Here is an 11,378-nt window from a genome sequence, read left to right as displayed (position 1 = left end):
TGCGTGTTTGTCTTGATGCACATGATGACAGGTTGGCGACCAGGCTACTGCGTGCTGTGCGACATACAGTCAGGTTCAACTCACCCACAACTCTAATGAGGACAAACAATATAGAAAACACATGGATGGATGGCAGTGACAAAAACTGTACAGCTTCAATGCTGATCAGCTAGAATGCGCTGTCAATGTCTTTTTTTCCAGTAGAGCTTCATCTGATAGTGACAGTATCTGGCATGTGTAACAAAAGATTTTGCATAGCTGACAGATTTCTCATTCTTTCTGAACCAGTCCAGACATTTTCTGCTGAATGTGGCTATAGATATATCAGCTATGACACTGCAGAATGACATTGGGCGTGGTAGAGTGGCATTTCTGGATTAAAATTTATTAAAAAATAAAATAAATCTATTTTAGATGGAATTATATATTCTGAACTATGGTCAGGTCAGGGCTTGGTGTGTGAAGCCAGCTCCCTAAAATTGTGTCAGATCCAGACCCTTTTTCTTCTCAGTATCTGCTTGGCCGGCCACTGGCTTCTGCCTCACTCTCCCACCACTCTTCATTCGATATTGTGTCCTGCCATTTGATTTTGTAGCGACGCAGATGTATCACAGACTATCTCAATCTTCAATTGCATTGACGTTGTATTGCATTGCCTTATTAAGTACTTGAATTATCCATCCATCTTTGGATCTTCAATATCGCGTACATGTTCTCATTAGGGTGGCTGGTGCACTCCTGGATAACACTGTGCTGTGTTAATTCTAAAAGATATAAAATGCGTAACAGTTTGCTTGAACCGGATGAAATGCAAGTAGCCGCCACCAAATCAAAGTGAAAATATTTTAAACTACATGTCATGAACATCATAAAGCTACTGTCATTGTTTAGTCGTAATGCAACTTTGCCGACTGTCGTCCTTGCCTGGAGATGTGTTTACTTCCGCTTCGCGTGTTACTAGGCAACCACCAAACAGGGCAAAACAGTAGAGAGCGACGATAAGTCAAAAAGAATGGACAAGTCGAGCGAGGTAACTGATCGCTAAAAATCTTGTGATTTTGTTTGACCTTTTAACTTTCGGCACATTTGCAATTAACGTAGCGAGGAAGATGCATGTCATTAAGTGTTTTGATGTGCTGCAAAACAAAAACGAACGAACTAACTTCATGCCATCTCAATGGAATATACTTTTGCATGGGAAGTTTGATCAAATCATGCTGGTTCACTGAATCCACAGTTATCACGCCAAATCAAATGTTATAGGTTCTCGATTCACAGGGAAATGTGGAGACGGACAATGGATGTGAATGGGATATGTCGTCTGACACCTGTGAACTAACGAGCAACCTGCTTAGCTCTGATGAGGACACCAATGGTGGGTGTTCAACATTTTACATTTGTCATGGACTGTAATTTTTTCTCGTAGAAGAACAAAATGTCAGAAACAGCTGTTAGTTTTAGTGAACCACTATAATAAACATTGATGCATGAACATCTCTCAGTTTATGGTAGATTATATGACAATGTTATTGCCAGTCATTTTTACTCATTTGTAGCTTTTATGACATTATATTTTCATCGAATATTCATGTTTGTTTCTGAAGGCAATGAAGAGGATGATTTTAAGATGGATGACTTTAAGGATGAAGAAGCAGATGATCTGGAGTGGTTAAAAGAATTGTACGAGTGGGTCATTTTTGATTTACTCTAATAAGGACAAAATATCTTATTCATATTCCGGTGGAAATTTAACTCTCATGCTGTCATATATGTTGGTGTTGCACACCACACAGAGAAATCCAATCACAAACATCTCGCTCGGTCTTTCAAGATTGAGACATAAGAGTAAAAAGGGGACACAAAATAGTGCTGTTCCTTTTGAACTAGATGTTGGAACCTTGTACAATAATAAGGCAGCAACAGACTGGCATCTTTCACAAGAGGTAGTTTGCATTTTACACTCGCAGGGCTCGAATGTTGCAAAGCCATACAGTTGTCTTAATCATAATCTAAAATCACTGTAGCTCAATATTTTAACGTGCAGTTATTGTGTCAATTATTTTGGTCGAACAAAAATGATCATTTCACACGTAACAATTTCACTTTTGTTCCCCCCACCTGCCCAACAAAAAAAAAGAGAGAATGATAGTGATGATGACCTTGCCAGCGAGCAAGGCGATGTCAAGCAGAGGACATTTTCAGAGACAGCACGGATGTTCAAGCTGAGACGGAGCCTGCACCATCTGGACAACTTCCAGAGACAGAAGGAGTGTGCGCTCCTGAAAGCCAGGTTTGGTACACACACTGATGCCTAATGCTACAGTCTGTCATTTTCTTTTGCACATTAGGTTGCCTGCAGCCACGGCAGCCACGTTTGCCCTAAATAATGTGTGTCGTGGGATTTTGCCTATTTTTTTTCCTCTGTATCCAAGTTAGTGCAAAGTTTTTTATGGACTATCACGATATTTGTGATGGACTGTGGGGGGAAGAGGCACTAGATTCATCAACTGGCGGCCCGCAGACTCTTCTAAAATGGCCTGTGACTAGATTTTATATTTATGAGGATTAAACTGAAAAATGCCGGCAGTTTTGTTGTGATATGAAAAAATATATATTAACAATAAACATTAAGTCAGAGTTCAAATTTTGACAATAAACATTTATTTTTATTTGATTTCTTTTTAAGGGTCAGGCCCCCAAGGTGGTTAAAATTCTGACCCTCAAACAAATTTGGTGACCCTTGCTGTTGAGTCAAGGAGGCTCAAAGGAGCACTATGCTTCGGCTTCTGGTCTACCGCAAATGACAGTCGCGTTTGGATGGGGGCCCTCAGATCAAACTCTTGACACCTTTTTCATGTTCTGGCAAGGCATTCGATTAAGGATATAACTGTATTGTAAATTGTCCTCTTTCAGTTTCAAAATAAGTAAATGTGGCTAGGTCAAGCCCGCTTTCTTCTTTGTAACCCACAAATAACCATGCAATTTGATGTTTCCATTTAGTGTATTTCAAAGAAAAATATTGGAACTTTTTTTTTTAATTAAACTAAATGAAAAGCACAAAATGAAATTGTTGATAGGCGAGTTCTTTTTACAATACTCTACTCATGTCCATATATATATATATATATATATATATATATATATATATATATATATATATATATATAACTGATAACTTTCGGCCTGCACCTCACCGCGATTATAGTCATCGAACAATCAGGCTTTTTAACTTTGCTAACTATTCCAAAAACGCCAATATTTATATATATATATAAATATATATATTTATTTATAAAATAAATAAATTTTTATTTATATATTTATAAATATATGGAATATATATTCCATATATATATATATATATATATATATATATATATATATATAGCCGATAACATTTGCCCATCCCGTTTGGCTGCATTGTGTCAGATCGGTTGCGTTCGTCCAAGGTGGCCTGATTTGCGATTACAGTGGCCACTCAAAGCAGAAGCTTTTGTGTGTATGAAACATTACTCTAGACATGGATTTTGCCATTTTCAAGGAAGCAGTTTCCAGAAAGTCTGTCATTTGGTGTCCAGTTTCGTCTTTTTTTTTGTATGCCGCGTGAGTTGTGCTGTGCCCAATGACGCATGCTGCAGTAGCCAGCAAATGTGTCTGTCATTTTCTTTTGCACCAAAACCTTTCAAAGTCATCATGGCGCTACGCTGCACTCTGATCAAACACAAGTTAAATGGAACTCAAGCACGCCCAGCTTTTAAAGCATCTGCGGAGCTTGACACATGCCATGCGTCATCACTTTTCATGCAAATGTCTTCTCTCTGTCACTGTGGGTTTTTTTTTGTTTTCCAATACCGTTTCTATATTAGACTTTTTTTTTTTAATTGCTATGGCCACACATGAATCTAAAGCTTGGAATTGTTTTCTCTCTATCAACGCTTACAAGCTGTCGGTCTCTCGTGTTTGTTTCCATTTCAAGAGAAGATCTCAGCCTCTTGCGTCAGAGCATTGAGAGTCTATTGGAGCAGCGGGATGTATTGGAGGGAGAAATAGAACATCAAGAAGCAGCAAAGAACAGGTCTGTTCATCACAAATGTTAAGATCATAGAGTTGTTAATAATATCACAGAATGAGTTGTTTTCCTTCAGTCTCTGCTAGCCACCGTTTTTCTCACAATACAGCGTGGCAGTTATTCGTTTGCGGGCTCAGCATAAGACTCTGTGTTACAAGCTGCAAAGGGAAGAAGAAATTGAGGTCCAAACCAACAATGAGCTGAGGCAACAAGAGTGAGTATCCATTGGGAAAAACGTGTTTTGGCAGGGACTAACAGTAGTTGTCAGCAACCACAGATGGCATAATAAAAATAAGGGAACCTGGCAAAATGCAGTTTGATAAAGTCTGACCACTTTGCAGTAGAGCAGTGCCTCTACTGCGAAACAAAATGACCAAACCTCCCTTCAAGAACGTATTTAGTTCACAAGCTGTAAGAGTCAAATCAGAAATTTGATAGTTGGCTTAGTTGTCAAACCTGTTCTGAAATGTTCTACATGATAGGATTCAGGATGTTCAGCCAAAACTTATTTTGTCATGATGGAATTGTCTTGGATGTAGATTAGAGCTCTGTGAGATTGAGCTGGAGGTTGGCAAATTCTCCGTGTTGCGGAAGGAGATACAAGAAGAAGAGCGGGTCTTCAAGGTCCACAAAGCTCAGAATGCAGTGAAACGGCTACAGCAGGAGATGAACAACAGCCATACTCTGCAGCTAAAGATTCAACATCTCAAAAAGTTAAAATCTTTCTTGTTTTGGCTTGATATATTTGAGTGCAGTTTAATGTTTTGCATGCAGCCTTTGGAAATCATCATGGTATACGAACTGTATGACTCTTTCCCATGCAGTGGTACCTTAATTTGCAAATTTAATTTGTTTTGTGATCATGTGCGTAACTCAAATTACTCATATCAAATTAGTTTTCCACATTACCATAAATTAAAATACCATTAAATGTTGCAATCCCACTCTAACGTTTTTTGCATAAGTGGTTGAGATAACGATTGGGTGGATGTTTGCTTTAAATAAGGCAAAATAGCACAGTATTGCAAAATTAAAATGTTGAAACATAATAAAACCTTAAAAGTTAATGTAAATAAAATAGTTGGCTTTATAAAATGTAATAAGTCACTCACACATTGTAGTATTTGTATATCATTCATGTGTTTGTGCAGTTGACAAAATGGTGCATCATCACGTTTCTTTGTGTTTTCGACTCGATCTTAATTCAAATTTTTGCTAGCACTACAAAAAAAATAGACCAAGTGGCAGCTCAAAAGGTGAAAAACCCGCAAGTTTGGCCACTCGTAAGTCAAGGTACCACTTTACTTGAGGGATAAGACTATTGGCTTACAATCAAATGCAATTGCAGTGTAAACCAACTTTCAAAAGGAGGATCATTGTCATAGACACTGAAAAGGTGTGCTCTGTGCGTGTGATCCCATGTGCCGAAAGGAAAAATACTGACATCATGGAGAAAACGGTGACTTTGAGCCAGAAGGAAAACGAAGACGTCCAGGGAAACCGCAAAGTAGGGGCCAAGTACTTGAGGAAAACTGTCTTAAGGTAATAACAAATGATTGCACTCAAACAAGTATAAAAGTGGCTTTAATTTTATATTGCAAGGACTAACAAACGTTCTGTAACGCAAATATACTGATAAATACCCTAATGTTCAATTGATTGTGAATTTTGTCCCTGAATCTTGTTGCGAATCGAAAGTTATAGAAACAACCCACAAATCCCACTTGCGTAACCAAGGGCACTTTTTGTGTTGTAATTGTATTACCCTTGTGACTGTCCTCTTCATTTAGAATGCAACAGCAAGAGGCTGAGAGAGAGCAGAAGAAGAGAGAGTCAATGCAAAAGAGAATACAGGCTGTCAAGTTACTCAAGTCCAACATTGAAGCAACCCAAGTAAGCAGAAATCTCTTCACTCCCAATACAGCATATTCAATTTGGAAAATGGTGATATACACAATCTTGTGTCGATATATTCTGTTAGAAACACAAATCATTCCTTAACTGTCGTTGTATATTACTCTGAGCAAAGAAGCAGTCCGCAGTTCGCAAGATGTTGTGTTGACCATTCTGAACTCTCTCTGTAATGATGCAAAATTGTGTACATCAATTTGAATTTTGATTCAGTGCAACCCTGGTAACATAGTTGCCAATTGAAGTGTATCCTCGCAATGAGTTAAATCAACTAAAGTAAATAAAACTGCATTTTTATGGATGGTGCAATCCACAACAAGTATAATGTGGCCACACAGACTCCCATTCTTGTTTAAAAATTCTTGTCAGTCATGGAAGGCTGGTCGACTTTTGATTTATTTAAAGTTCAAAACGTGTTTTGTCGTTCCAAAATTTGGTACATTAAATTGTGGACCTTGTTTGTTTTCGTCGAGGTACTTAAAATATTTGCACTATAATTTTCCCTACATTTTGTTTTCTTGGATAAATTGTCAACATTTGCCTCTCCTAGATGGTTTTATAAAAGTTTTTATAGTTTGCACGCATGTACTAGGTTGTTGTAGTGTTGCCTCATGAGGCCCATGTTTTTTCTTCAGGAAAACCTTCGGGTCAGACAGAGCCGAGCCAAAGCAAACGCCTTGAAGAAAGAACGCCAAGAGAAGCGTCTGAAAGAAACGCTACAGGCCCAAGGCATCAACAGCACCAGGCACATATACCAACAGAAACGAGACGAGGAGATGAAACGAAAGCAAGAGTGAGTCCTCCCCTGTCCCCAGCGTGTTCTCTTGAGAATTTAGAAGGTAAATTCATGAAAAGCTGCAATGTTGCATTTGAGCTTTTTCAGGCCGACACAAAAAAGGAGGATTGTTTTGATGAGAATGTGATTTTGTACGAGTTACAGCAAATGTGATGCGCAAAATGCAACTAAATTAGCACAAGAACAGGCAGCTTCTCCTCTCTTCTCCTATGCTCTCTGCTGCTTTCCCACATGCATGTCCTCCACTCCCACTCCACGGTGCAGTGTGTAGGTGTTTTCGCTCGCTGTGTACCGAGGTATACATGACCCCATTTCTGTACAATCCTGTGCTGTTCTTAGCGAATTCAAGGAGAGACAGACGATGAGGAAAGTCGAGATTGTGGACAAGCTTCTTGAGGAGCAGCTGGTGAAGAGTAGAAAAGCACAAAAGGCACCTTTGCCAAAAAACAAAACAGGTCACAAGATCCTTTCCCCAGGCAAGATACGCAAGAAGCTTCTGCGTTACCTGGATTCCGTACACCCATCAGGCACAGAGAGAGAGACAAAAGTGGGTGGATCTCGTGCGTGATGCAAATTGTGTAAAATGACGAGAAGGAGACTAATCACGTGTGTTACTCATCAGTTAAGAAACTTAAGTGCTAGCGGCTCATCATCAGATTCGGACTACCAGGAAGACATCATCCAAAAGGAAATGCAACACCCGAGCCTTCCCGACAGCCTAGAAGAGCCCGAGTTCTGTGGGCTATGGGATCAAAACTTCAAGGTGAAACAAAAGCCCTTGCTTGAAAACCTCATTCATCATTTCCTGAATAGCTGCATAGTATTTTTATGTAAATCACAAAATGATCCTACCGTTCATTCCACACATTTAATTGGAGTTTACCTGTGTTGCCCTTAATCACACAAGAATCTCAAAGGGCCACAGTTCACACTTCTCAACAACACAACCTCTACATTAGGATGTTGTGGTAGAAGTGCCGTTTTGCATTCATCGTGTTCATTAAGTATACAATCCTGCAACGTGCCTCTGGGTTGAAGAATCATTTTCTATTTCGGTTGTTAAAGTGCTCGTAATCTTGTGGCCAGTCAGCATATAATGAAGTTGAACGAGAGTGTGATGCTTTGCTGCTCCAAGACAGCTCCGTGGCACTTACTGCAGTGTGTCTTCTCGCTCACTGCCACTGAGGTGCGTTGGCTCTCGAGCTCATCCAGCAGCCCACACATGAAATGTAGGGCGACAGGCGTCACTTCTCATTGTGCTGGTGCCTTTGATGCCTCGGAGCGAGCCAGAGTGCAGCTCCGAGGTCTGGGCATGTGACAAGTGGAGTGTGAGTGATCTAACGGACCTGACTCGTGCCTCCATCAAAAGCTCCGTCTCAGCATAGTTATCGACCGATAATAGATGAGCATAGAAATTGGAGCATACTCGTGGATTGATGGATTACTGCCAGGCAAATGACACAACAAAATTACAGAATAGAAGATGAAATGACGCGTTTTGGCGTCCATTTATCCACTTTCAGTAGATAGCAAAAATCCACACTCCCCTCTTTAAATCTCAGATTTTTGTTACAGAAATAGACCAAAAACTATAATGACCTGTACAACTCAATTGAAAACAAATGAAATATTGTATATAAGTGGGCAAATAAAAATCAACAACTGAGATAATGTGTCTGTGTTCAGATTTCAGATTCATTTATTAATGACCACACAACAAGTTGGTGGAATTCTTTTTCGGTACAGCATAACATGCTCACGTCTCTATCAGTCATATTAATGGTGGGAAATATTTCGAAATGATTTGTCTTTTTTTTTTTTAATATCACAAAAAAATGGCATTTAAACAGTGTTGTGTAGACTTTCTAAGCAGTGTAACGCAGATTGTGTTTTACAAGGCTTAAGGACCGTTTAGCTTCAAGTGGGCTCTTCGTGTGTGTGTGAAAAACAAATTCTTTCATGTTTCTGATGTCGTTTTTCTACTGAACCGTCAAGTAGTGAAGGTGACATAATTCATCACATTCAACTATTCATTGTATTAACTTTGAGATTTGCTCCTATAGTTGAAAAAAAAAAACATCTATATTTGCTCTATTGATGCACCAATAAACTGTTCAACCAGCAAGTGCTTTGTTTATGTTAAGCAGCTTTTTTTATTTAATGCCAATGACCTTTGATTTGATTATGTTATGTTATTATAATACTATAGGGCTTATACAGTATTTATGATTCCATCACTAATTCCATCCTTGTGTGCTTACAGCCCCCCTTGAATGAGAAGGCAAGGCTGACGCCAACAGATGTGAAACAAGAACATGCAGTGGTCTGCCCAAAGGTCAACACAACCCCCAAAAAAGTTGGTGGAAAACAGATAAAAGGGCCTTCATTCACGAGTAAGCCAGAAGTCATCCTATTCAAGGTATGGGACCAATTGTGGTGGCTATTTTTAAAGCTTTGCAAATCTAATGCTTTTTGTCTTTTAATGTCTATTTTAGGACTTTGAAGTGGGGGAAACCTATAAAAAGAAAGTAGTCCTGACTAACATCAGCTATATTACTAATCACTGCAAGTTTCTTGGGATCTCGGCTCAACTCCAGGATTTTATTATGATCAAGTAAGTAACTGGGGAGAGAATCCAAAGAGTCTAGTCCACAATTCATTGCCAGTTTCATTTTTTTCATTTGAAAGAATGCGTACGTCATGTAAAGCACAACACTTCTGTGAAGCTGCTGTTTTTTTTTCTTTTTTTTCTTTTTTTGCCCCATAGCAAACTGCCATCATAAAAACGTTAATCTCGACACAAATTTTTTGTTGGGTACACACTTGTCAAAAGGATGTGACCTCTTTTAACAGACAGAAATGTCAAAACAATGAATCTTTCTATGGTAAATATGGTAACGACGTTTGCTAATGTCAACATTTTGAATCTATAATCCATTTAAACGTGTTGTTACCTAATAAGAGTTCATTCTGGATACTTCAATGGACAAATCAGTCTTTTTAGGTTGTTTATAAAAGTAACACCGTGTTGTGTGTTTAAAGGTCAAGACATTTGACCATGCATATACAAAAATCCTGGCTTACAAATATTTGAATGCTTCGCCACAGACATGCCACAAACTACTTATCGTAACGCAATGCATTCACTGACAGTGTTGTCAAAGCATCTTCCAAACAATTTTGTGGGCTGAAGAGTATTCATTATCACTTGGAAACATGTGCTTATGTACCGCGATTTGCCACAAGCTCTTGTCATTTTAACAACGGAGTGGACGTGAGAGGCAAGCCTGTCCTCCCACGTACGGATAGCAGCTCACATCACGAAGCCCCTCAACTGCTGTGAGTCAAGTCTACTTCACTCCCGGCTTGTTCGGGGTGCACCGGGAATGCATCGTTCACCAGGATTCTAACTGCATGTGACATTTCCATCAGCGTACACACCCACAAACTTTGATTTGATTTCTTTTTGCCTCATATCGCAGGATCTCCCAAGATCTTCTGTCAACATTGTCTGAACATATAAGCTTTTGCATTCGTATCGTAACTCACACGACTGTTTCATTGGCTGAAGGGTGTCACTTAGTAAACTGCGCATTCTAGCCCTCAATCCCTTAGACTGTGTTACCCAATTGTGCTGCTTGTTTACACTTTAATTAAACTTGATAAACAATGCACAAGCCTTTCTATATCAAGCGGGAGTGATGGCAGACACAGACAGAGAGACAGAGTGAGAGAGACAGACCGACCGACCCGTGTTCCCTGTACACCCCCTGAGTTTCTAAAAATTCACCAGCCGCACCCCCTTCCGTGGTCAGCGTGGGTGCATTTGTGCCATCATGCCAGAATCAGCACTTTCTTGACTTTTCACCACTAAAAATGTTACAAACCTAGACTTAAACACGCATGCCTACGTACATGTATGTGCTAGCAGTGTGCTGAGCAACATGCATTGAGCAGGTTGGCATCATGCTGTTGCAATACGTATGGCCTCATTTGCAGCGCTTTATATAGTGCTGTGGTAGGCTTTTTCCAATTTTGTCTCATTCGCCGTTTAATCCCCAGTGAACTGTTCTATTTTACTTTGTACCCCTCTTCTCACATCATGTCTTGGAACTAGAACAGAAGAATGACACAAAATGAGAATTGCCCAAAAAGAATGAGAGAGAGAGGAATTGTGATGAAACTGCCATTTCAAGTTAGCATCAGAGTGCTCATGCCAGGTGGAATACTTTCATACACTGCCAGGTCGCTGTGGTCAACGGTGCCGGCAGCTTTGAGTTCTTCACCTGACAATTTGAGTTATTTTGAACGCAATAAAGGTGCAACCCAGATCAGAATCAATTAGAATGTGTAACCTTTGCTGTTTATGCTATAACTTTAAAGAATTGTCTGTTTCTTCTGCCTGGCAGATAAATCGTTTCGTTTCATATTCATCAGCGCTGTGTCTGAGAGGGCGAAAGACGAAAGAATCTTTCAGTGTTCCTTTGGGCCGCTGAAAGTTGGCTGTAAACGTGCTAAGATATGCATATGCTGCTTTCTGAATCTTTTGTTTCCTTCCATATCACAATTGTTAGCAGGAACTGAGACGCGGGTTCATTTATG

General features: G+C 39.5%; 1 protein-coding gene across 5 annotated transcripts in view; it reads left to right on the top strand.

Annotated features, from left to right (window-relative positions):
- The first annotated feature begins 950 nt into the window (after window positions 1–950).
- Window positions 951–11,378, top strand: part of cfap74 (cilia and flagella associated protein 74) — a 37,184-nt gene continuing 26,756 nt past the window's right edge. For 3 of the 5 annotated variants that reach the window (XM_085928757.1, XM_085928731.1, XM_085928765.1), the window contains exons 1-14: window positions 998–1,030; window positions 1,264–1,375; window positions 1,605–1,686; window positions 2,138–2,290; window positions 3,977–4,075; window positions 4,179–4,283; window positions 4,609–4,782; window positions 5,501–5,611; window positions 5,860–5,962; window positions 6,616–6,773; window positions 7,116–7,323; window positions 7,399–7,539; window positions 9,040–9,195; window positions 9,272–9,390. In XM_085928757.1, coding sequence (XP_085784883.1) covers window positions 1,013–1,030; window positions 1,264–1,375; window positions 1,605–1,686; window positions 2,138–2,290; window positions 3,977–4,075; window positions 4,179–4,283; window positions 4,609–4,782; window positions 5,501–5,611; window positions 5,860–5,962; window positions 6,616–6,773; window positions 7,116–7,323; window positions 7,399–7,539; window positions 9,040–9,195; window positions 9,272–9,390 — 1,739 coding nt within the window. In that variant the 5' untranslated portion in view covers window positions 998–1,012. Of the gene's footprint in view, window positions 1,031–1,263; window positions 1,376–1,604; window positions 1,687–2,137; window positions 2,291–3,976; window positions 4,076–4,178; window positions 4,284–4,608; window positions 4,783–5,500; window positions 5,612–5,859; window positions 5,963–6,615; window positions 6,774–7,115; window positions 7,324–7,398; window positions 7,540–9,039; window positions 9,196–9,271; window positions 9,391–11,378 lie in introns of all 5 variants that reach the window. The other 2 variants (XM_085928749.1, XM_085928739.1) reach the window with 2 other exon arrangements.

Source organism: Syngnathus leptorhynchus, chromosome 1 (assembly GCF_054491065.1).
Source record: "Syngnathus leptorhynchus isolate UIUO chromosome 1, UIUO_Slep, whole genome shotgun sequence".
In the NCBI taxonomy this organism is placed as follows: domain Eukaryota; kingdom Metazoa; phylum Chordata; class Actinopteri; order Syngnathiformes; family Syngnathidae; genus Syngnathus; species Syngnathus leptorhynchus.
This window is presented reverse-complemented; position numbering and strand designations above follow the sequence as displayed.